The sequence below is a fragment of the Zootoca vivipara genome, chromosome 1 (assembly GCF_965207765.1).
Source record: "Zootoca vivipara chromosome 1, rZooViv2.hap1.1, whole genome shotgun sequence".
Classification (NCBI taxonomy): Eukaryota; Metazoa; Chordata; class Lepidosauria; order Squamata; family Lacertidae; genus Zootoca; species Zootoca vivipara.
The window spans coordinates 121,661,609-121,688,110 of record NC_142582.1 but is presented as its reverse complement, the minus strand read 5'-3'; the positions used below and the strand labels follow the sequence as shown (position 1 = coordinate 121,688,110).

Sequence of the window (26,502 nt, the reverse complement as noted above, 5' to 3'; positions counted from 1 at the left end):
TTAGTTGCCTATAAAGAAATATTTCATGAGCTGTTTCAAAGGTAGCAAGACTACCTGTAGCTGTCCAGTTAGTTAGGCACTTCAGAATAAAATAATGGGAGTTACCTATTCAGTTCTACAATTTACTTCAAGGTTCTGAAATAAACATGAATGCACCAATAAAATAAGATGCAGCTCCATTGTGTCCCCATCTCATAAGAGCATAAGGGGAGCTAGATTATTTATTAAAAATTATACCCTGCTTTTCACCACATATGGGTCAAAAAGAAACTTAAACAATAAAATTATATACAGTAATGTATTTTTGGAGTAAGAGTGGAAGTGACTAATTAGCTGTCAGAAGGCAAAAGTAGGTGCACAAACTGGAAATGGCTAATGATGGGTGTAATTACATCTTTGGCTTAATTAAGGCACCTGTTCGTAACATTAATTAGGGATCCCTTCTATCATGGGTGTAGAGCAGGCTTCCTCAACCTCGGCCCTCCAGATGTTTTGAGACTACAGTTCCCATCATCCCTGACCACTGGTCTGCTAACTAGGGATCAGGGGAGTTGTAGGCCAAAAACATCTGAAGGGCCGAGTTTGAGGAAGCCTGGTATAGAGAGCCAAGATAGAACTAAACTTGATTACTGTATGTCCAGGCTCTGGAGTTGGCATTGTTAGGCAAAGAGCCTTTGATCTGAGCTTCAGGGCATTGCACAAAAAGGGGTTGTCCAAACTAGGTAGTTAGACAAGATATCAGTTGGAAAGGAAGCATGATGCAAGCAGGCTGGAGCCAAGTGCAAGAAAGAGTAACAAGCCAGATAAGAAAGCCTGTTGTCCAGATAAAGCCCTATCATAATCTGGAAGCGTTTATAGCTAGGTGATCACAAGTCAAATCAATGGACTATCTAAGTGGTGGAGTGATACTGGAGCCTGAAGGGAATACAGTGGTACTTCAGGTTACAAATGCTTCAGGTTACAAACGCTTCAGGTTACAGACCCCGCTAACCCAGAAATAGTACATCGGGTTAAGAACTTTGCTTCAGGATGAGAACAGAAATCGTGTTGCAGCGGCGTGGCGGCAGCAAGAGCCCCCATTAGCTAAAGTGGTGTCTCAGGTTAATAACAGTTTCAGGTTAAGAACGGACCTCTGGAACGAATTAAGTTCTTAACCAGAGGTACCACTGTAGTACTGTACTGCCCCATAGCTTTCACTGTGCAGGCTTCAGTGGCCAATAATAATGGATAACAGCATGCAAAATCACAAGCTCCTGTTTGATCCCATGACCCCTTTTTGACCATAATTCCCCTTTTACTTGAGCAGAGCACTTGAGACTCATTCACATGTATTTATCCTGAGATAGCAAACCCTTATCTTGCTTCACTCTATAATTTGCTTATAGTATCAAGGGATTACACAAGGACTTAAGTGAGTTGACATTGGAGTAGTGATATATAGAAGTTTTTGTCTTAGTTTGCATAACTGACGAGGTATGCAACATTACCTCAGGTATATAAAGGTGGATGAAATTCAGGAAGCATATATAGTTTAAAATCTCCTATTCTGGTATGCAACAATTGCTGATTCACAGTAACAACCTTGAGTTAACAATCACTGAAATAACTTCAAGTCTTCCTTGTTACAGGTACGCAGCTGTGTTGGTTTGAGTCGAAGTCTTCCTGTTTGTGTAAATAAGCCTTTAGTGATTGTGTCATATGGTTAATTATCTAAGAATAATAAAAGGAGATTCAGAATTTATATACTGCAGATTTATGTGAATTACTTAAACGTAGTTTGAAGTGTAGCACCAATATATGAAAGTACTGTATTAGGTTTAAAATATCCTTCTCCATGGTTACCAGACCTCAGTTCTAATTCCATAGATTGTTTCAACCATGAGTGTGATAACTAGTGCTTGGACTCAAACCCAATAACATTTTTCATTTAGTATGATTTGCTGCCATGCTGTGTTGAAGGCACTAGTGTAAGTGTCTTGAGCCATTGCTTAAATAAACCATGAAATCCATCTCAACATGTTTCTCTGAATGACTTGGAAGATTTGCAGCTTCATTTGCTCCTTTATATATCTGCTTTGCCTTTTTATTTTATAGCTATTTTGTAGGTGCAGTTTTAGATTCCTTGATGCAGAAAAAGACTATAGAAGGGGATGAAATCTCTGTTGTGAGTGCATGTACATCTTTGTTAAAGAGAACTGTGTGCATACAAAGTATTTGAGCATGTATAATTTACTGGATTGGAAACCATAGGTGCAAATCCTGCACTTATTAACTGTGTAATCTTTTCTATCTAGTCTGAAGTAAGCACCATTGATTTCAGTGCAACTTACTTTTAGGTAAGTATAGCTGTAGTCTTAGACACACATTCAAGTGAGGATATGCAGTCTATCCATACCAGTACTTCTTTGGTTTGATTCAAGTGCATAGTCTGATGTGCATTTAAATTAAAATTGCATCCTTGTGCTGATCTTGTTTTGTTTTTGTTTTTTGTTTTGCTGCATTGTGTATGACCAGAGTTGGATTAGGGCCAGTATGCTCTAGGCAAATAAAATAAAATAAAAATTATTGGTGGCTGACTTGGGTATTTGAAGTTTTGAACCACATCTTGTTTGCTATCATTTTGAGCAGAAAGCCGTTGTCTTGACTATGTTTGGGGATATGTTTGGGCTAGCATAAAGCCAGCTACCTTTGGTATGTATCATGTGATTCTACTTTCGGAAGTGAGAGGAAGCATTTTGTGGTTTTGTATCTTTCAGCCATCAACAGATCAATTAGTGTATCTTTCTAGAACTGCTTTCTAAATTTTATATGAAAATGTTCTTATTTCCAAAACTTAATCTTAGCTGTACATTAACAGATCAGTCCTATACATGTTTTTCTAGAAACTTTAGTGCTTGCATAAAATAAGTAGAACTTGACATGAAGTAAAATGAAAGGATATACTGTACTAATTATTTTCAGTCTTGTACTGTTTTTATAGCACCACCCTCAGTGTATATCTGGTTTTTGAGTGAGATCTATAGACATTGCAAGCCTACCCCCCCCAAAAAAAACACCCTACATTAAAGTGCTTCTAACACGTTACATTTTTCAAAGCCTGCTTGAAGCTGCTTAAGAAGGAGAAATGGATTTCCCCCCCTAATTAGCCCTTGGGGTGAGATGTTTAAACCTATTTCATTTATGGTATGAAATGAATAATAGTATACTAGGTTGGGCAAATGTGGCTATCAGGCTTCTTAACTAATGTTTGCATCAAGGAATGAACTTGATTTTACTTGGTCCACATTTTTCTAAACTAATATCTAACTTTGGCTTAACATGAACACACAGCATGCTCAAGAGTCTCCTCCGCTTTGCTCCTACCCATGTTCCTGACCGTGCTACACCAAGAGAAACAAACTATAAGCCTTAGTTTGTTGTGTTGTCTGAACCTGGACTTGTGGGTTGTTTCTCTCCTAACCACAAATGGTAGTCAATATGTTTTCTTCTCCTCCCTGGTTGTGGTTTGTTTAGGGAAAAACAAACTATGAGTGCACAATACAACAAGGCAGGGCTTGTGGTTTGTTGCAAAGTGAGGACTTGGGGGCAGCATGCACCAGTGTGTTGCTTATTCATGGTAAACCAGAGTTAAAGATGTATAGTTTAATGTGAAATATGGACACAGTCTAAATCTCTTGATAAAAAGTAATAAAAAAGTAACTGTACAGTGGTGCCTCGACTTACTAATTTAATCCGTTCCGAAGGCATCTTCTTAAGTCGAAAAATTCGTAAGTCGAAAAACGCCATTGGAAACGCGATTTCCCATTGGAATGCATTGAAAATGGAAAAATTCATAAGTCGAAGCAACCCTATCTAAAAATTCGTAAGTCGAAAAATCCCTATCTAAAACCGCCGCTCCCCCCCCCCCCCGGATGTCAAGACATTCGTAAGTGCGCAGCCATTACCCCCATTCATAAGTCGAAAAATTCGGTTGTCGAGTTGTTCGTAAGTCGAGGTACCACTGTAATTACATTTATATTTTGTGTTAAAAAAACCCCTAACATCTTGAAAATCTAGTCAATTAAATAAGCAACAATTTTCTCTTTCAAGTGATCACTTTCAAGAATTCCAGTTTCTTAATAGTTTAATAATTTTGTGGGTTTTTGGCATATGTGCTGAAGTAAACTGCTGACTATCCTGAAAGTAATTACTTTGACTTTGACTATATACACAGTATACATGAAGATTGCAGCTGTAAAACAAATTGTTCCTAAGTTACATTGGTCAAAAGGACCATTACATATTACTATTATTATTACTACGGTAGCTGGCCCTGCCATGCATTGCCGTGGCTAATCCCTGTGACTGCCACCACCCTGTGTCGATCCATGACGTATCACGCCCTCTCTTCCCCCCACCCCCGGGTCATCCCTGTGACTGGCCCCACCGTGTCCTGACCTATCCCGTCCCCTCCTCCCCAACCCCCACACAGGCAAGTCAGTACCTCCATTCGGCCTAGTCTGTAAAGGCTAGTATGTAAACAGCAGCTGAGGTGCTGTTGAGAGGGAAGGTTCTTTTCCCAGGATTTACTTTTGGGTGAGTTGTGTGTTCTCCAACACGGGGTTTTGGGGGTTTTACATGGCGTAGGTGTGACATCTGTTTTAGCAAACTATAAGATTAATCTCACGGTAGCATGGGACATTGTGTGCAAATTAGAATGCTATCGGTCAAGCGGTTTCAGTGAAAAGTGGAACACACCCACATGCCGTTTTTACATTTATATATATATATATAGATTATTATTATTATTATTATTATTATTATTATTATTATTATTAGACTAATTTCCCATTCATCCTAATCCTATGAAGTAGATTTTTAACAGGCTTTGCAAATAGACCTCTTGGGGCAAGATATTATTATTAGATTGTCTTTGCCAAATGAGTCTTTGGTTAAGCTACATTTAAATCTAGGTTTCCCAGTTCTATCGTCCTCTGTTCTTTATAATGATACCTGTAACTGCTTGTTGGGTAGTATAAAGTGCTTGGAATGTACTTTTAGAATCAACAAAGAAGAGGGTTGACAACCTGTGTCAGCAAGTTTTAAGATTCTACAGATTATGGATATGAATAGATAAGGAAGTATACTTATTGTGCTCTTTAGGCAGCTTTCTATGGTCAAGCTGGATTGTCTAAATACTATTTAACTTGATGTGGCAGCTTCCTCTTCTGAGTGATGAGCTCAAGAAGATTACAAGTTGCTGACATGAATTTTGCAATCTGAGGTGCTTTTTCTTCAATCCTGTAGTGCTGGATCTTATTTTAGGAGCTTCTGTCCATGTTCCATAAAAAGTTCAATGCAGGTCATTTATATGAGGTTGATGTCATGCTAAAAGCAAGCTGATACCATTTAATGGGTGCAGATGATGGAGAGGAGGGATTGTTTGAAATCGGAAGTAAGAAAGAGAGCTAATTTGTGCACCAAGGCAGAGATTTCCTGACCCTTATATAAATGCTTACCACTGTTACTATTCCTTGGTCACTGCAAAATGCTAGCATGTTTGATCACGGAGATACATTTGCACATAATGCACAGTAATGATTGCTGCTGAAAATAATTACTCCTGTTGATATCTATTGATTTTAATATATGTATACTGTATATAATTGGTAGCAAGAGCTGTCTTCTGTATCGCAGGTAGTAAACAGACTAAATGCTACATTTCTAAAGAGGGGAAATTTAAGTTTCCCTACTTCAAAGTTAGCCCATCTTTTAAAATGTGACACTACTTAAACAGAGGCAGCAGCTAGTACAAGTACACACTTGATGAAGAGAGCTCCTCATGTAAGGTTACCTAATTAGGTGAAACTCAATCCCCACCATATCTACTTGCTGTCACAACTGTGCTCTGCCTTGTTTCATTAGGCTGCCTTATCTAGGCATTTCACTACCTCTTGTATTCATATAGCTGCAGACCAGACCAGAATATCCATTTAAGTAGATTGTAGCACTGTAGCCTTTGCACAGAAACTGTTTTAGATTCCAGCTTTCACTTTTTAAGTTCATTTTAAAATCTCTGTGTGTGGCTTTACACATGAGAAACATTCTAAGCATGATTCTTCAAAGTGTCTCAAACACATCAAAAGAGAACATTTGGCAACTGGGGAGGAGCGGCCTGAAGCAGAGAAATGGGAAAATAGGCAAAATAATGAAAAAAAAGGTGAGAGCTAGTTAACATGACTTATAGCTTTATTATTGTGTTCTTTTTTGTAGCATTCTTTTATAGGAGTGAACATTATCTTGTGATTCTGAGCTTTTAAGTGAAAAACAGTGCTTTCATCTGTAGAGGTTTGCATCCATCCAATGATGCTGTCTTTACATGCACTTATTTGGAAAGTTGTTTTCCTTGCATGTTTACATTATTTGTGTTTGAATTCTTTTAAACAAAAGCAAATTTTAGAATATGCTTTCAACCCTACTTTCTTGTTCTCCTAGCTTGTGTTATATTCCTAATAATAATAACAGCAACAACAAAAACCAGAAGTTTGTGAGAAATAGCTGTCCTGAGCACATATCTGTATATGTTTCTTTTTCCTATTTATAGTACCCTGTAAACAAAAGCATTCTGCTAATGATCAACCGCTTCAGTCAGCAGAATTAGTCCTACTATAGGTGCCACATAATACCTGTTCTGCTTTTTTAAGAACTCAGTTGTTGAGTGTGGCAGCACCTGCACTTTGGAACTCCCTGTCTATTGAGATCAAGCAGGCACCTTCACTGTACTCTTTTTGACACCTGCTAAAAACATTCTTGTATAGACAGCAAGCCTACCAAGATGCTTAGAAAGCTGAGGTAATTTTAATCTGTTTTAGTATTTTAATTTGTGTACGGTATATTTTAAAGAAAGGTTATGAATTTTTCTCAATTTTATTGTTTTATCTTTTTGTAAACCACTTTGAGATTTTTTTTAATAAGTAAGTGGTGTATAAATGGTAGAGGCAGTTCAGCCTTTTGTTACTGTTGATAAAAAGATACTGCTGCCATTAGTCACATTATTAATATCTGTGAATATTTTTTTTGGGGGGGATGCAATTTCCTGGTGCAGGGGATCTTTGTTTGTTGTACTGAAATTGGTGCTTATCTGGAGAATTCATAAGTGACCCTGGCAGCTGTCTCCCAATCTTCTGATTTGCTTCATGCTGCTGTACGAATGACAGAAAAGACTCAAGAGATACCTATTAGCTTGGCTTTTGGGGGTATTTGTAAGTTGGAAAAGCAGTGCACCATGTTGCAATGAACAAGAGATTGCATAGTTGTGAGATTGGAAAGGTTTGTTTGCGTAGTTTAACCTTGTAGCACTGATTTGGAAGGTCATGCCTTAGGCTGTTTTCATAAGTGACAGTTAAAACAGTTTTTGTATTTCCTGTGTCTATAAATGGAATAAAAAAACCTACGTTGCCTAGAATACTCTTTCAATGTTAAAATGGCTGCCTTCATTTTTCTGCTTTATAAACAGTCACAAGTGTTACATTTCAAGGGGAAATACGCTCTTTACATCACTTGTGAAAAGACCCTTAAGGTCTTTCATTGTTTTGTGTAGTTGTTACTCATTTGCTGTGTGTGATTCATTTTACTCTTTTCATAGATTTTTATAACTGAATCTTTATATTCCAAGTAGAGAAATGTGCCCCCAAATTGTGTGGGGAGACTTGCTTGGGTTTAACTGGAAATACGTTATCCTTAGATTAGTTGATTAGGGCTCCATTTGCCTTGGGTCTCAAATAAGATTTTAAACTTAGCCCCATTCCAAACTAAGGACCCGTTGTGTTTAGGATGGGTCCTTCATCGCTTATGGCAGCATACTGGGTGCAAGTACTGCAAAAGATACAGTTCTCATGGATCATGATATCCTAGGATCTATGATAACTACCGGTACATCTTTTGTCTAAGATGCTGCAGAGACACCTGGCAATTTTGCAAGGATCTTAGCGTCAGCAGGATCACATGTTGCATAGATCTTGTGTGGCTTGGAAACTAATGTGGCAGTACTGATGGGCTAGGGTTGGGGGGTACTGCTTTTGTTTGTTACTATGTTATATATTTTTGCTGTCTAGGTTTGTCATTGCTTTTCTCCCAAGAAGCAGGCGTCTTTTAATTTCGTGACTGCTGTCACCATCTGCAGTGATCAAGGAGCCCAAGAAGGTAAAATCTCTCACTGCCTCCATTTCTTCCCCTTCTATTTGCCAGGAGGTGATGGGACCAGTGGCCATGATCTTGGTTTTTTTGATGTTGAGCTTCAGACCATATTTTGCGCTCTCCTCTTTCACCCTCATTAAAAGGTTCTTTAATTCCTCCTCGCTTTCTGCCATCAAGGTTGTGTCATCTGCATATCTGAGGTTGTTGATATTTCTTCCGGCAATCTTAATTCCGGCTTGGGATTCATCTAGTCCAGCCTTTCGCATGATGAATTCTGCATATAAGTTAAATAAGCAGGGAGACAATATACAACCTTGTCGTACTCCTTTCCCAATTTTGAACCACTCAGTTGTTCCATATCCAGTTCTAACTGTAGCTTCTTGTCCCACATAGAGATTTCTCAGGAGACAGATGAGGTGATCAGGCACTCCCATTTCTTTAAGAACTTGCCATAGTTTGCTGTGGTCGACACAGTCAAAGGCTTTTGCATAGTCAATGAAGCAGAAGTAGACGTTTTTCTGGAACTCTCTAGTTTTCTCCATAATCCAGCGCATGTTTGCTATTTGGTCTCTGGTTCCTCTGCCCTTTCGAAATCCAGCTTGCACTTCTGGGAGTTCTCGGTCCACATACTGCCTAAGCCTGGAGGGCCACAGTTTGGGGATGCCTGTTGTAGAATAAGTGTAGCAGAGTGGAGGTAGAGATGGGCTTCATAGTCCCTATTCTGCAAAGCAACTTATTGCTGTTATGAGCAGAGGTTGTTAGATAGCTGAATGTTCCTACCTCCATCACACACCTCACCCTGGCATGGTCTTTCTCTATAGTGGAGTGGTGTTGTTACTAATTTGTTTCTTGGAATCTTTGCCATCTTTTTGCACAGGTGAAAACTTTAACCATGAACCTTTATTTTATTTTATTGAAAAAGTCAATAAAATTTATTACATAATATTCTAAAATGGAGGAGAAAAATAAAATAAATCCTTTATATTCCAACTAGGAAAATGCCCACCAAATTGGATTTGTTTTGGAATGTATCCATGCCACTAGAACATGGGGTCAAACTCTGGATTCTTACATTTGATGTTGAGCGGTGGGAATCTCCCTACAGTCAGGGGCTCCCCACCAGCAAACCTGCACTGTTAGCAGCAGCCTTATAGACTGCAGAAGTCACAGAGTGGGAAGAAGCACCTTGAATATGGTTCAGTTTCATAGTGAGGAGCAAGGCTAGTGGGGAGGAGCCTGTTAAAAAAATACACCACACACATATCCCAGCTTAGCACAAGTAGGCTAATGGATGCTGTATCCAGTGCCTCAAACAGTAAAATCCACACACTCCTTCTATTCTTCATTTTGTGGACAAAATGCAACAATTACTTTTTTTTGCAATCTAAATTAGAAAAATTCACCATGGCAATGAGAGCTGGCACAGGAGAGCCCAAGCTCTCTCTCTTGTCCTAGACTCTCAGCTAGCAAGAATTTACCTCAGAAATTGAAGCAAGTGATTTTGTAGGCAACATCAGAAAATCATTTTATTTAGAATGCAGTTAGCTTAAATAATCAGAGATGGTTTCTGTGATCAGAAATATATAAAGTTACAGTAGCTTTATTCTATAAAAGGAAGCCTGGTTTTCATGTTTTTTTTCTGGAAACATGAAGCCCATACACAATGTCTCATTTGCAAGCAATCTCGATAACCAGGAAATCTCTTAAAAGGTACTGTAACTGTTGAAACAAAGACCACTACAGCCAACCACAAATGAACAACCATACCCTGCACAAGCGACGCTGACAAAAAAACCCGTCCCACATATATTAAGTAAAATAGAAACATCGTCACCTGACCCCCCCATTCCCCCCATCTACTTCTATCACCCTCTTTCTTCCCAATGTCTCAACAAATGAAACCGAGAGGCATTGCATATATTTCTGTAAATCAAGAAAACCTTTAATAATAATAAAAGTTAACTGTCGAGTTGATTAAGCATTGATTTTTAAAAAGTTCTTTCAGAATATGCAGGTTGCATTTTGATAGCTTGTTCATAGGGAATTCCTTTTTCTGTTAACAGGATATTATCAAGATGCTATTTGGATTGAAATGCATTAAAACATGAAAACCCAATTCTTTCCTATGTGAAGTCAGATAGGAAATAGGGAGGGAAATCATGTACTAAAGTTGAAGATAAAACAAAGTTTTTCTTTCCTTACGTTCTAGAGGAATGCAGTGCTGTGGATTTGACTTTTTTTTCCTTTTTAGATAAAGATGTGTTATTCTTTGAAAATCTTAATGAAAATGGCAGTCCCACCAAAATGTCTGAAGTATTGCTTGGGAACTTGTCTCTGATCCAAAGAAGTTAGTATGCCTGAGGAAGTAGACACACCCAGGGGTATTTTTTACTCCCTCCACCCCCAGAACAGCAAGACCCCCCCCCCTTGCTAGATCAGACTGCTTTTGAAAGTCTCAATGTTTGAAAGAGGCTTGTTATGTGACACAAGGAGGCTGCTATTCAATAAACATCATCCCAAAGCTGCCTTGGACATGCAGACGTAGTTTTATGACTCTCTGGATTTTGGTCACTGTTTCCTTTTTTCTTCTTGGCAATAAAGCAGTTAATTATCATTTTATTGCTACTGGGAGAGTTGCAAGAGAGAAGGATTTCCCTCTGAAACTAAGGTTTGTATTCACTCTTTATTATTTGAGGAAAGCATATCATCCCTCAACAGCACTTTCCTTCCTGCTGCTTCTACATTTCCATTAGGCAAAGTTCTACTGGATTGTCTTATGTGGCACACATTAAAAGATGTAACTTTAACTTGTGCTTGATTACACCTTGTGTAGGTAAGACATGTTTTACTGTGTTAATTAGCCGAGGCCCAGTATAGTGTTGCATATATGAACTGGAAGTTCAAGTTCAGGCATGAGGTGGCTTGGTAGCCTAAGGCAAGTTTGCTGCCCCACAGTCTCAGAACTCCATCTGTAATAAGGGGATAAAGTTGTCTTACCTTATAGGCTGTTCTAAATATTATTGGTGACTGAGTCAAATGCACAGACATTAGTCTCTGCATAATGCTACCTTTCTAGAACTGTACAGCTTCACATTGCAGGTGTGTGTGTGGAGGATGGGGGGATCATGTTTGAATGCTCCCCTTTGTAGTATTGTATTTATATGGTAAGCCATCATGTCAAAGAGATGGTAAGGCTGAATGTTGGCTTTTGCCTTCCAGTTGACCCTGAGATGGTGAATGTGAAACAGTTTTACTTTAAAAAAGTGTTACATAACTATGTGATGCCCAGAATCAAAAGGGTCATGTGTGGTGTTCATGTGTGCATCAGGGCTCTTCTGCCAGTTCTTTGTACTCCATCAAAATCTGCTCTTGAAGCATTATTTGATACGGAGTGATCTGATACAGTGAAAAGGAAAAGGCCAGCATAGTGTAGTAGTTAGAGTACTGGGCGAAGACCTGGGAAACCAGAATTCAAATCCCACTCATCCTTGGGCCAAGTCACTATCTCTCAGCCTAACCTATCTCAAAGAGTTGTTGTGAGGATAAAATAGAGAGCGATAGAAGTGTGTATGCCACTTTGAGCTTAATAGAGAAAAGGTGTGATGTACATGCATTACAGACAACTCCCTGTTTGCTTGGGGAGAAATAAACTTAAATAAACATAAGACTGTATGGATCCCAGTCTAATATACTGCAATGAATATATATTTGCAACACCTTTAACATACTTTTTGTTATTGTTCTATAAGCATGTCTTCCAAAAACATTTTTGTAGGTATTGTATACTATTCATGATTGCATAATTTTACTCAAGAAAATAAAACAATGGACAATTCTGAAGAATCCAGGCACAGGATAACACAGTCAATTTCTCCAGTTGTCCTGTGATCCTACTCCATGTGCCATGGGAACTGCTGCACCAAAGTCTTGTTTAACATTCTAGCATGGTACAACTGTAGGCTTCTCGTGCTCAGAAAAAGAAAGTATCTTAGGCTGTGCACACATTACTGTTTATTCTGGCTCCTGTGTGCTCTCACTGCTGTTGTTTGAAGCCATGTGCACATGATGTGAGCCACAATCCATATCTATGCTGTAGTTTCTTGAGCCACTCTGGGCGGCTTCCAACAAAATATTAAAATACAGTAGTACCTCGGGTTACGAACACGATCCGTTCCGGGTCGCAGTTCGTAACCCGAAAAGGTCGCAAACCGAGCGCCATTTCTGCGCATGCGCAAAGCGCGATTTTTGCGCCAAAAACACTTCCGGGTTTGCAGAGTTCGTAACCCGAACTGTTCGCAACCCGAGCGGTTCGTAAACCAAGGTACGACTGTACAGAAATCCATCAAACATTAAAAGCTTTCCTAAACAGGGCTGCCTTGAGATGCCTTCTAAAGGTCTGGTAATTGTTATTCTCTTTGACCTCTGGTGGGAGGGCATTATGCATGTGCAGATGGCAGCTTTGTGAATGCGAGTTTGGGGTGGGGGGCTTGCAGACATTGGGAAACCAAGCAGAGAATGCACATTGGGTGAAGACATTGCAATTGCTTATCTGGTGTGTACAGCAATGTTCAAATGCATCTTGAAGCACAGCAGGGGAAAATGACCTTACTGTGTTTTAAACCACTAATGGAGACATAGCCTTATTTATGCATACAAATAAATTTGCCACTGTGAGAATATGTACTGGAATTAATAGCTTCTCAATGTCCGACTTTGCTGCTAAGTAGATTTTTCATTAAGATCTAAAATTAGCTGTGGGCCTTAGCTCTGCTATTCTAACAACAAAAATTTAATTATTCACTTTGAAAGCAGTAGTTTTGACAAGGCACAGGTTTTCTTCCTAGTGAGTCATCTGCATAAAAACATGTTTGCCTAACATTTTAATGCTGCAGTAGCCTTAGTAGTATTTTTATCAATATGTTAAAACAAGAATTCTGCTGCCGGAATTACCTGATAAAAGTAGCTCTTAGATATTGGTTTACTTTAGACTTGCCCAGCCTGGTGTTCTTCATTTGTTGTTGGACTCCGAACTCTCTTTGGTCCCAGCCAGTATGTACAATGGTGAGCTATCATGGATGTTTTATTCCAGAGCATCTGGGGCTACCAGGTTGGGGAAGACTGGTGTAGACCATGCCAACACAGCTCTGATAATTGTGGGGAAGAGAATGCACATCTCTTCCACAAAGTAAGTATGTCCCCAAGAGCCCCATTGAAACTAACAAAGTGTCTGCTGATGCTTGCCCACATAAATTTGTGAAGCACAGTGATTCAGGTGGCGCCCCTCATTAGCATGATCTGTGTTCAGGGGTCATTAGAGTTTCAAAACACCTGGAGGGCACAGAGTTCCAGACGGCTGTTTGGCCCAAGTGGTACAACTTGTTAACTTTATAATCTAGTGCAACCCACCAAGGGATTCATAAATGTCTGTTTTTGCTCACTGCCAGACACTACAAAAATGGGAGTTATCAATCACTTGGCAGGCAGGTGATGGGAGCACTTGGCATGGTGGGTCCCAAGAGGTGGGACTGTTTTACACTGGTTCCGATCTTATTTCCAGGATCTATTTCAGAGTATGACATTGGGTGATTATCTTTTGCTCCTTTGGCAGTTGTGCTGTGGGGTGCTGCAGGGTACTACTATCTTGTCTCCAGTGCTATTTAACATCTACATGAAGCTGTTGGGAACCATTGGGAGCAATCTTTAGGAGATTTGGGGTGAGATGTCACCAGTATGCTGTATCAGGAAGTGCCACGCAAGTCCTAAACCAGTACCTGGACTTGGTGGTGGGCTGAATGAGGGCCCACAAATGAAGTCTGAATCCTGGCAAGATTCAAGAGCAGGGTTTATAGTCTGGGGCTACTCCTGGGTCCATCTCTAGGTCTAGATGCCCAAGTAATCTCAGTGGCTAAAGGTACCGGTACCTTTTATCAACTCCAGCTGTTTCTAAATCAGGATAGACCAGGGGTCCCCAGACTTACCGGGCTTCGGGACGGTGCCCGCGCGGCGGGCCAGAGGACAGGGGAGTGCGCGCGCAGCGGGCCGGAGGGCGGGGGAGTGCGCGCCCGTGCGCATGCGCACACGCACACGGTCGAAAAAAAATCGCCGAAAATCGCTTGTGCGCATGCGTATGGGCCTCCCCCGCCCCGGAAGTGCACCGGAAATGACCTCTTCTGGGTCGGGAGAGGCCCATACGCATGCGCACAAAGGATTTTCGGCGATTTTCCCCGACTTTGAAGATCGCCGCCGCGCCGCGCGCTGTAAGAGCGGGCAGCGGCGGGTGGCGGGGGTCGTCGCGGGCCGGATTGGGAGGCTAATTGGGCCGCATCCGGCCCGGGGGCCATAGTCTGGGGACCCCTGGGATAGACTAACCACTGTTAGCCACATGCTGGTAACCTCCAAACTGGATTGCTGCTGTGCACTTTGGTGGGACTGCCCCTGAGGTTGCTCAGAATTCAGCATTTATTGATTGATCATGTTATGCCATTGGTGAAAACGTTGCACCTTTAAGACTAATTAATTTAGCCTCTAATCCTATTTGGGAGCCATCCCCATGGACTTTAGTGAGGGTTAGTTCTGAGTAATATATTGTTATTATGACATTAACCTCTCCTAAACCAAGGTTAGGTACTTTTTAGTTTATTTAGGCACTTAGTACTTCCACAACGACAATGTTTTTATGTCCACACTTTTGCAAGTGAGGAGGCAATGTTTTATCTAAGTTTAAAGTTTAGCATGTTCAGCTATTGGGAGCTGGAAATCCTTCCAGATCTATGGCAAATCACTTGGAGATTTATCAAGTAGTTCAACCCATCTGCCTATCCCTGGTGTGTTTATGAGATTTTATGCAAATCAAAATCTGTGCCACTTTGAAAGATTGGCTCTACATGGTGCCTTCTCCCCCTTTTTTCAGATGATATTAACTGTGTTCCTGAGTAACAATGAACAGATTCTGACTGAAGTGCCAATTACACCTGAAACAACCTGCCGAGATGTGGTGGAATTTTGCAAAGAACCTGGGGAAGGTAGTTGCCATCTTTCTGAAGTCTGGCGCGGGAATGGTAAGCAATCATTTGGTATCCTGAACTAGTGATTTTATGCTGAATTTTTACTTTTGAGAGAGCAGTAGCTCAATATTATGCCAGGCTTAATAATTTCATTCTTGTTTGAGACAATTGCTGTCTTTCTAATTTTCACCAGCTCTAGCACTATGAACCTTAGGGAAACATACCCATATACTTTCACACACAGTTCCCCCTTAGGCTCAAAATGAGAAGATATATTCAGAATGCACAGAGATGGCTGATAATATGATAATGGGTAAATTAATAAAAGTAGGATTGTCAGACATGTCAATGCTGTGTTATAATGCTGTGCTTCACCCCACTCTGCCTAGCTATTACATTATCACTTGCCCTCTAAATTATCATTAGAAGAGGCATGGTATTCAAAACTAATTTAGTAGCACCTGTTTGTGAAGATGGTTTGTATATAGCATGGACTTGCATGTATAGTAGTACCTCTGGTTACGAACTTAATTCATTCTGGAGGTCCGTTCTTAAGCTGAAACCGTTCTTATCCTGAGGCGCACTTTTGCTAATGGGGCCTCCCGCTTCCGTTTGCATCCTGAGGCAAAGTTCGCAACCAGGAGCAGCTACTTCCGGATTAGTGGAGTTTGTAACCCGAAGCGTTTGTAACCCGAGGTACCACTGTAACTAAATATGTGTATTTAGCCTTAAACCTATGGCTAACAAAATAGATGTGATGAATTCATTGGAATGGGAGAAGTTGCCCACCCAGCTAATTCTGGCAGAAGATGAAAGTCTCATATAATTGCTTTAATTACTATAAATTAGCTCTGTATGGCATAATCCCAGAAAATGGGTAAAGAGCAAATTAAAAATCAGTATACCTGGAGAGAGATTAGAGCAGACACTTTTTTCTATATTTAGAATTTTTCTAATATTTAGAAAACATTCTATATTTTTCTATATTTAGAACGGCACATCCCCTTTGATCACATGATGTATGACCATCTACAGAAGTGGGGACCACGTAGGGAGGAGGTCAAGTTTTTTCTCCGACATGAAGAGTCCCCAACAGAAAGTAGTGAACAAGGTGTGTATATTTTAAATTGTTCATTGGTGCCCCAACACCTCATCTTTATGTGACTCAGGTTTGTAAAGACAAGTAAAACTTGCCAATACGATGACAAAATACTTGTGCTGTACTTTTGACTCTATAGTACAGAGGGTTGAAACTAAATAAAAGAATTTCTATAGGGCAAAGCTTCCCCTGCTCCCCACCCATAGGCCTTTACCACAGCTGCTTCTTCCTCTCCGTTGCCTCCCCAACTCTATCCAGCATTATTTTGCTCATTCTTACTGGTGCTGGTTTTGTTTGATCGTTATGCCAGCCCCTACTCTCCCCTTGTTTCTTCTTTTTCCTCTTCATTACCGCTCAAGTCCTTAGACATTTCTGTTTTGCTTTCTCTTTCTTCCATCTATGCACCCATTAAGCTCATGAATTGTAAGAACCTTTTGCCTCTGGACACCACAGCCTTTCTTCCTTCTCCCCTTTCTGTTCCCAAGATCTGCCCCCAATAATTATCTCAGCTTTATTTCTTACAAGTAAGCTGCTAGTTATCATGGTTACAGAGAACATTTCAGAAACTGCTGGAGCAGATATTTGGAAGACTAAAATTTAAAAACCCAACCTACATGAATGACTTCAAAAATAATGGCAGGATTTTGTTGGGCCTGACAAGGATGTGTAAAGTATATGGATTTGCACACACCCAAAACCAATGTCTTTCTTTTGCTAGCTGAGTATGTTTCCTTGCACATTTTCAAAAAACATACATTTAAAAATTCAGCAAAAAAATAGGGTTTGGGCTCAGAAAAAGGCTTTTAAGGGACACATCAGGAATGGTTAACAACAACAACAACAACAATAACAACAACAACATTTTTAATGGGCTATTTGGGGAAGGCACAAAATCCTCAGGGGCTGGGGGCTGGATGCTGCATACAGGATACAGGCAATGTGTTAGCCATTTCTGACCCTCCAGAGAAGATGCAAACATTCTCCCTTTGGGCATTACATCCAGTGAAAAAAACTATCACTCATACGTACATGCTTGCCAGCACTTCTAACATTCAGAGCCACCTTTGGGCTCCTTCCTAAGGCTAATACCCGCTTCTTCCAACTTCTACATGTATGTATTTTTGCCTTTACAAGCATGTTGTACTTGGACTTTTCTGCAGTTGAGCTTTTAATCCCTATGTTCTTTTGCTACTTGCTCTTCTCTAAATTCCACATTCCTTCCACCCACCCCACCTCTTCTTCCAAAGTCATTACTAGGTCAGTCACTCCCAGTATTATTATAGAGTGAGAGTCTGTAGCTGCATCCCCAAGCAGCTTAGCTGCCAGTATGTAGCAGCAGCAGCCAATCATGCCAGTCTTCATTCACATTCATAGTGGTGATAAAATTATGTTCTGCCAAGCTTCACTATAAACAGGTTACACAAGCTAAGGTTAGTAGAAAATATATCAAATATATAAAGTTACCACTGAGCCTAATGCTTAGTGTACATTTGCTCAAATGTCTAAGCAGCCTGCCTCCTGAGCTTATATAAAACAAAGCAACTATGTTCCTAAGTGCATAATATCTACTAAAAGAGACAATCCAAACATTCTAATCTGGAAGAGGATTCCTTTAGAAATTCATTTCAGATAATGAGTTTGTGATAATGACTGTGTTCGGATGCAGTCCTAAACTCAGGTTTGTTTCACTCGACTATGGTATGTTTGTACATCTCCCCAAACCAACAAACTATGGATTGAAGCCAACTTGAATAAAACATGGGGGGAGGGCAGGTAAGTCCCACCCTGCATAATCGAGCACAAGATGTGGTGCATGCACACCACTTGAATGGCAATGCCCATCAATGGGGGGGGCTGCCCCCCAACATTTTATTGGGTGGAAGGGACTACGATTTGGCTTGTGAATCTTGACTTGGATTAATTGGTGGGCAAGGCCAGAGGCAAAAGCAGATGGAGCAGTGGGTGTAAATCTTACCTTTGTACAGAAGGCTAGTTTCTACACACACTTATACACCCCTCTGTCCTCCATCCGAACAGGCAAGGGACATTTTCAGAGTTCATTGACACATTCCAACCAGGAAAAAACACCCCTAATAAAAGCAAGGACTGTGAGAAGTATAACCCAGGGAGAGTGGGTGGGGTGCAGGAAAGTTCAGAGTGCCAAATGGGCTGCATTGGGCCTGAGGTTCGCCACTGCTACACTAATTTCCCAGGAAAACATTGGTAAAATTGTCAAACCTCACATCAGATACCCCAGTTTTGCTTTCTTCCTTCATGGAGCAATACCAAGAGTGGTTGGCTGAGTTCTTACAAGTGAAGGGATGGGCAGACAATTATTGGTGGGAACTAGTTAAAAGAGAGGAATGACTTTACCCTCCCTGGAACAGTAGCAGTGATAGTGGCGAGTGCTCTTTACACAAAATGGGATGTTGTTTCATCCAGCAAAAGTGATGGTGAATTTTCAAGGGGTAGGAACAGTGTTTGAAGTTTCCCAATCCTGTCTATCCCTTCTATATTTCTCCACAAAGATAATTACTTGATGGTTACACCACAGAAAAACTACTCTGATTACATTGGTTTCAGTGGTCATTGTGTAGCTCTTAACTGAGCTTCAAAAAGGACTAGAAAAACAAATACCTGTACCACCAGAAAGTTGGAAAACATTTACTCATAAATTGTTTTCATCAAATCAAAATATGAGTTCTTGTTTTGAGATAATGTTATTTAGAAAAGTTGACTAAGCTGTTTCAGTAGAAGCAATGCATTTCAATGTTCTAACTGTATTCTTCCCAGGACGGCAGACTCAGAACCAAAGGAATGGAATCAGTATACCTGTGGAGAAGCGTTCTGAAAATGGGGTATGTGGCCAATTGCAAAAGCAAGATATTTTATGTGTGGGTTTTTTTCATTTTATTTGCATCTTCAAAATATTAATTTATACATTTTCAACTACTGCTATGTAATTCTGGCCGTATATCTTTTATAACACTTAATGCTAAGCGGGAGAACTTTATATTAGGAAATTGTACAAAGAAGTTTTATCAGAACTGTTTGGCACCTTGCTTATATTGAATTTCCTGTAGCCTTCAGTTTATAATACCTTGGAAATACTACATGTTTCTACTGTATACCCAGAATGAAAAGACATGTAGCTGTCTCACACATTTACTCAGGAAGGCCTGCTGGATCAGACCAAAAGCCAGTCTATTCTAGTTTAAGTAGTTTTGGTGGTGGTGGTGGTGTGTGTGTGTGAGAGAGAGAGAGAGAGAGCGAGAGAGAGAGAGAGAGAAAAGGTCTTTCACTCACTCCTCCAGAGATTCTTTTAATCTTTGTGAGACATGTGAAATTTAAGAATATTAGAGGTTGTGGTCTTACTTTAAAATGTGGGCAGTTTCCCCCTCCCTTTTCTTGTGTCCCCTCCCCCCAAGACTTGTCTGCTCCATCACATTCAAGGCACACGTGCTTGGAAGTACGTACCACTGAACAAAGTGGTAAGAGTTGGGTTATTAATCTTTAGTGGATTCTAGCGCAATATGGAAAGCAGCCCATTTGTATGGTTGGGCTAAAATAGGCAGAGTAACATTTAATTATTTGAACAATGCCAGTCTAATATGTCTGTGCTCAGTTTCTGGCAGCAGGGCAAAAGTGGATTTATAGGCTTAAGTAATTAACCAGCTTACCATTTTGTAATTCATTAGGATTATTTATTGTTTTTGGAATGCTGAATATTTTGCTAGCACAAGAATAAATATAAAAAAGCCAGCCTGTGTAAATATTCCCCCCCCGTAAAACCTATTCATGCATATAATCGATCTATAAAATATTTTACTGATCCATATAATAATGTGTTAGTATATACATACCTGCTTTTATTCAACATGGATTTAAGACTAGATTATGAAGCCTCTCCATTCCAAAGTTCTTAAAGATTGGCTCAGTCTGGGTTTCCAACCTTTTTAGGCCTGTAGGCACATTTGCATAGTTGAGTGAGTTCTGTGGCCACCCCCGCTCCTAGATCACACACACCCTGGAGCAAAAGAAAGAAAGTGTATGCACGCAATTTCTCTTTTCTAATGGATCTAGGTAGAAGCCAGATCCAGAGGAAATAATCTGAGCTTTTAAAAGCACATCAAGCTGAAATAGAAAGTGGAAAAATGTCATTCTTCCAACTTTCTCCTTCAGCTGTATGCATATTTCAAGGAAGAAGAAGGTAGCCACCCTCACTACCTCATGACTTAGGGCAGGGGTGCCCAAACATTTTTCAAAGAGGGCCAGATTTGATGAACCTGCAGAGGGCCAACCAAAGTTTTTTATTTTTATTTTTACAGTTTTACCTCAAAGTTGTTGAGCTTTTTTAGGATTTTACCCCAGGACAACATATACTGCCATAGTGGCCAGATTAAATCAACCAGCGGGCCAGATTAGGCCCCCGAAACAGACTGTGGACATGCCTGACTTTGGGCAAGTGAAGGGGTGGGCAGGGAAATTCAGGGACTTCATGGGTAGCAGGAGAAGAAGATTACCATTGTGCCCATGGGCAGCACAGTGTAATAGAATTGTCTTCCCAGCCTGAAGGCCGGTAAAGATGGAGGCTTGCCTTTGAAGGGTGTTCCAAATAGTCAGTGCATCGACTTAGAGAGCCCTACTTTTTATGTCTACCCACAGCACTGCTGATGTTGGAAGAAAGCTGAACACGGCCTTAGATAAGGATCTCAGGGGTCAGGCAGAATATGATTCTTCATTTAGCCTAATCCTAGACCACAGAGGGTTTTAAAATGTTAAAACAAAAAATTAAAAAACCTCATAATTTGAGTTATATACCAAACAGCTTGATTGTAGTTATTGTAGTTATTTGAATTGCTAGCCTGAGATAGCATTCTGGTGACCACGTTTTGAACAGCTGAAGTTTCTGGACCATTTTCAAAGGCAAGCTCAGATAGTATGCATTATAGTTACCGTGTTTCTCATATTATAAGACACGTCTTATATTTATTTTTTCCTCAAAAAAACACACTATGGCTTATTTTCAAGGTATGTCTTATTTTTTCCCTCCTCCTCCTGCCACGGCCGGCATTGCTGCTGCGCCTATCACTATGTCTTATTTTCGGGGTATGGCTTATATTCCTTGAATGCTTAAAAATCCTGCTATGGCTTATTTTATGGGTATGTCTTACAATATGAGAAACAGGGTATCTGCTATATTACTATGGCAAGAATGATTGAGGCCATCGTATCCTAAAGTGTCAGAAGGTCAAGGCTCAATGATATAACAAGGAATATTTTCAATATTTATATGCCAGGTTTGTAAGTGGCTTTGTACCGTGTTTCCCCCTTTTTAAGACACCGTCTTATAACTTTTTTTACTCAAAAAAACAGACGGTGTCTTATTTTCAGGGGATGCCTTGTACCTTAAGGCCTCCTCGGAAGGGCCAGGCCACTGGCTCGGGGTGCTGCTGGGCGCTCTGCGCGGCACCGAGGCGGCAGGCTGCTGGCTCGGCGCTCCGCCCAGCGCTGCTGGGCGCTCCGGGCGCTCGGCGCTGCAGACCGCTGGTTCCGGCGGCGGGGGGCAGGCCTCGGGCAGCTCTCCCCCCAAAAGAAGAGGCCAGGCGCTGCAGGGGGCTCCGAGCGCTCGGCGCTTCGGAGCGCTCCGCTCTGCAGCCGCCGGCCTCGGGCAGCCAAACAAAAAGAGAAGAGGCCAGGCGCTGCAGGGCGCTCCGAGCGCTCGGCGCTTCGGAGTGCTCCGCTCTGCAGCCGCCGGTTCCGGCGGCGGGGCGGCAGGCCTTGGGCAGCTCCTCCCCCCCCCCAAAAAAAGAAGAGGCCAGGCGCTGCAGGGCGCTCCGAGCGCTCGGCGCTTCGGAGTGCTCCGCTCTGCAGCCGCCGGTTTCGGCGGCGGGGCGGCAGGCCTCGGGCAGCTCCTCCCCCCCAAAAAAAGAAGAGGCCAGGCGCTGCAGGGCGCTCCGAGCGCTCGGCGCTTCGGAGCGCTCTGCTCTGCAGCCGCCGGTTTCGGCGGCGGGGCGGCAGGCCTCGGGCAGCTCCTCCCCCCCAAAAAAAGAAGAGGCCAGGCGCTGCAGGGCGCTCCGAGCGCTCGGCGCTTCGGAGCGCTCTGCTCTGCAGCCGCCGGTTCCGGCGGCGGGGCGGCAGGCCTCGGGCAGCTCCCCCCCCCCCGCAAAAGAAGAAGCCAGGTGCTGCAGGGCGCTCCGAGCGCTCGCTGTTTCGGAGCGCTCCGCTCTGCAGCCGCCGGTTCCGGTGGCGGGGCGGCAGGCCTCGGGCAGCCCAAAAAAAAGAAAAGAAAAAAAGAGGCCAGGTGCTGCAGGGCGCTCCATGCGTTCACTGCAGCAACAGCAGCCGGTTCCAGGCCCCTCTGGCTGGCTGGGGCGCTTGGCGGTCTCGCATGGAGGTATGTCTTATTTTCGGGGGGTGTCTTAGATTTCACTAATGATAAAAAATGCTGCCATGGCTTACTTTCTGACTACGTCTTAAAAAAGGGGAAACACGGTATACATTTTTGGTAGTTTTTATCATGGTTTTGCTTTACTGTCTTATTTTAACTAAACTGCTTTCAGCACTTTAGAAAGGCAGCCTATTTATTAATTTCAACACCACTGTTTATTTAAAAATAAATTCCAAAGTGGCGTAGACAACAGTAGACAATAAGGTGAATTGGGAAGTATAGTTGTGAACAGAGGAAGTGAAGGATGAGATTGGAGTGGTGGGTGGTGATTGAAAGACTGATTCATTAAATGTAAAGCATTCTAAGAAGGGCCCTCTTAATTCTTTTAACGAATCACTGGCCTTGTAGGCTTTCTTTGGAAGAAATAGTTATGCTGATGTTGTTTTGATTTGTATCTACAGAGAACAATGAAAAGATTAATCCACAATTGCATCATCATTATTAGGATACAAATTCCTTCTGTAAAAAATTAATTAGGTTCATGTACTAATAAAATCAAAAGGCTACATTTTCTGAGAGTGTTTGTGTCTTGATCATCCATTTTATTTCATTGCTACAGCACAGGCTGATTAATCTTTATTTTGTTTCATTGTTTACTGAACCATTAGCATAAATTGTGGAGTATGTGCAGTGCTGGAGGCCTTTCATAGAGCAATGACGCTCAGGTCAATTAACCATTAGTAAAAACATGCATAATCCTTTGAGTATTACATGTACATTGAACAGTGCAGTATAACATTTGCACAAAAAATAGCTTCCAAGAATTGAATTATGCATGCAATGTTAACAGTAAAGTGAAAAATGCTTTAAATATGATAAGTCATTGCCTTCTACTGGGGACTGATTTTATAAGACCATTTTTATGGAAGCATGATGCAAGTTGAGTGAATATGATTTGAGGTTCCTATTTTTCCCCTTCCCCTTCCCCTATTAGGTTTTGTAATTTTGGATTATGCGGAATGCTTTATCTGAGTGGATGTAGCAACCGAGTAATTTCGTTGTTCCCGCAAGGGGACAATGACAATAAAGATATCTCTTATCTTATCTTATCCCCTAGCACATGCTCATGCAATTGCCTTGCTTTGCTTCTAGATTCCAAATAAAAAAATTCCTTCCAGTAGCACCTTAGAGACCAACTACGTTTGTCATTGGTATGAGCTTTCGTGTGCATGCACACTTCTTCAGATACCCTAGATTCTAATTTATTGCACTACTGCAAAGCTTTGGAACTGGTATAAAAAAGTGTGGCCATATAATGAAAACAGAATTTGACTCACACTTGCAAATGTCTAGAGGTGTGAAAGAGAGAGAAATTGGACTGTATTTGTGCAAGCCACATCTCACCTATATATGGATAAATCAACTTATTTCTGGTCTAAGTCACTTTTGTGCATTAGGTCTGTTCTGTCCTGTTTACTCATTAATCTGCAAATTTTAAAAATCTCCATGTAAGACACATTTTAGCAAGTATTTTTGGAAGTATTTTCTCTCAGAATAGCATTTTGGAGTATATTTCCCCCCCTCAAAATACAGATTTCAATTCATTTTTATGATTATGTTTTTGCCAAAAGTTGCATCATAATACTTGTAGCAGCATGGAATCCAATGCATAGCTGTTTTCCAATGTGTTAGTCCAAGCGGTACAGATCACACCAGCTAAAAATGGTCCAGTTTGCCTAGTAGTGTCAAAGTTCTCTCCAGCTCTTAGGCCAGATTTCTTAGTTTAAAAAAGAAAAGAAAAAAAGATGGCGAACCCATGGCTTTTCCATATCATAGTGGACTTCAGTTCCCAGCTGCCACAGCAGCATGACCAGCAGTTGGAGACGTTGGGAATTGGAGCCGAAGCAACATCTGGAGGACCACAAGTTCTATTCCTGTTTATATTCTCAGAAGAGCTCAAGGCTTCTAACAAGAGAGATAAAACCATAAATTGACTTTTAAAAGCATAAGTCATAAACCAGCACTGAAACTGCAGCAAGAAAGTAATAGAATGTAACCTTTATATAAAAACCCAAGGTGGCTACAACCAATTCAATGAAACAACCATTTACAAAATCCTTCCTAGAAAAGGTTATTCTTCAGGGTTTTTTTGTCCATTTTCTGCAATCATCAAAATCAAGTGAAAAAGCTTTCCCTGGACTGTGTTGCTGAACTTCGGCTGTGGGGGGAGGGGCTTCAGGCAGAGGGAGGCATAAATGCTCTTCTGCAAATGAAAAAAAACCCCTTGATGTAGGAAAACAGTGCATTAGGGTAGGAGAAGGATAAGCCCTTCTCCTTCACATTCTTATTTTTTGTGTGCAAGGATTCCCCTTTCCCAACCCAATAAACAATGTAACCATGTCACCCCTCATCCTAAAGCCATGAGGTCCAAGCAAAACATTTCCACTTGATTCTGCTGTTTGCATAAACTAGCTCTCAAGAGAGATTCTGGGGATTGAACCTTTTGCCCTGTACATAACAAAGCATGTTATGTACTGCCCATCCCTGTTGAGATGACATAAGCCTGCAAACAACCCATCATTCAGATGGAAATGGTATAAACAGATGAAGTGTTTGTTTAAAAGCAGTGTGGAGGCATGGGGGAAGCGACTTCTATTTTTAACATGTTGAAATGAAAGTATACCTTCGGCTTCAGCATTTGACACTCTGGGGACTTTGCAGACTACAAAACCTGATGTTTTCCTTTTCATGTTGTATTCTTGCTAGTATTGAAGCCAGGTTCTGTATTGTGATACCATGTCACTACTGCATAGTGGAATAGGGGATAGCAGCATTACTTTTCACTTAGTAGCAGGAATTCACAGTGTTCAAACAATATAAAACAAAACAATCATCCTCTGCTTCCACTGTTTAAGCTATGAGTGTTGGTCTTCTGTAGCCAAAAGAGCACCAATCCATGCACAAAAGGAAGGTATCTTCAGGCTTTAGGGAATAGAATGGAGTATCTGGCATCCTGAACAGGAGTACTCCGCACTGCACCTTTCTTGGTAGTGGCTCCCACCCTGTGGAACGCCCTCTTGTCAGATGTCAAAGAGAGAAATAGTAATATAATAATAATAATAATAATAATAATAATAATACAGTAATAATAAATAAATAAATTATTATTTATACCCCACCCATCTGGCTGGGTTTCCCCAGCCACTCTGGGCGGCTTCCAAAAGAAATATTAAAATACACTAATTTATTAAAGATTAAAAGCTTCCCTAAACAGACTTTCCCCTAAAGGTCTGGTAGTTATGTTTCTTTTTGACATCTGGTGGGAGGGCGTTCCACAGGGCGGGTGCCACTACCGCGAAGGCCCTCTGCCTGGTTCCCTGTAACTTGGCTTCTTGCAACGAGGGAACCGCCAGAAGACCCTCGGCACTGGACCTCAGTGTCCGGGCAGAGCAATGGAGGTGGAGACGCTCATTCAGGTATACTGGACCGAGGCCGTTTAGTCCGTTTGCATATAACCTTCCATGGACATTTGAAGACAGCCCTGTATCAGAAAGGATTATGTCAGATGTTCCATTTTTTTTTGTATATTCTGTTGGAAGCCACCCAGAGTGGCTGGTACAACCCAGTCAAATGGGTGAACTACAAGTTGTTGTTGTTGTTGTTGTTGTTGTTGTTTTTAACAACTACCGGTACTACTACTTATTATTTCAGAGGGCTACAGAGAGGGAGGGTGAGGTTGGAAATCGCCATTTTATAAACACAACTCTTTTCGGGGAAGTTAATATCAAAACCATTGGTTGTAAACGATGCAAGAATAGAAAACGCTTATCCAA

At 41.2% G+C, this 26,502-nt stretch overlaps 1 protein-coding gene across 16 annotated transcripts in view; it reads left to right on the top strand.

Annotated features, from left to right (window-relative positions):
• PPP1R13B (protein phosphatase 1 regulatory subunit 13B) overlaps positions 1-26,502 on the top strand; it is a 66,405-nt gene that overhangs the window by 6,775 nt on the left and 33,128 nt on the right. For 10 of the 16 annotated variants that reach the window (XM_088655778.1, XM_035105126.3, XM_088655737.1 and 7 more), the window contains exons 1-4: positions 13,270-13,360; positions 15,086-15,233; positions 16,171-16,290; positions 19,072-19,136. In XM_088655778.1, coding sequence (XP_088511904.1) covers positions 15,086-15,233; positions 16,171-16,290; positions 19,072-19,136 — 333 coding nt within the window. In that variant the 5' untranslated portion in view covers positions 13,270-13,360. Of the gene's footprint in view, positions 1-6,050; positions 6,200-13,269; positions 13,361-15,085; positions 15,234-16,170; positions 16,291-19,071; positions 19,137-26,502 lie in introns of those variants that run through there. The other 6 variants (XM_088655788.1, XM_088655753.1, XM_088655783.1 and 3 more) reach the window with 2 other exon arrangements.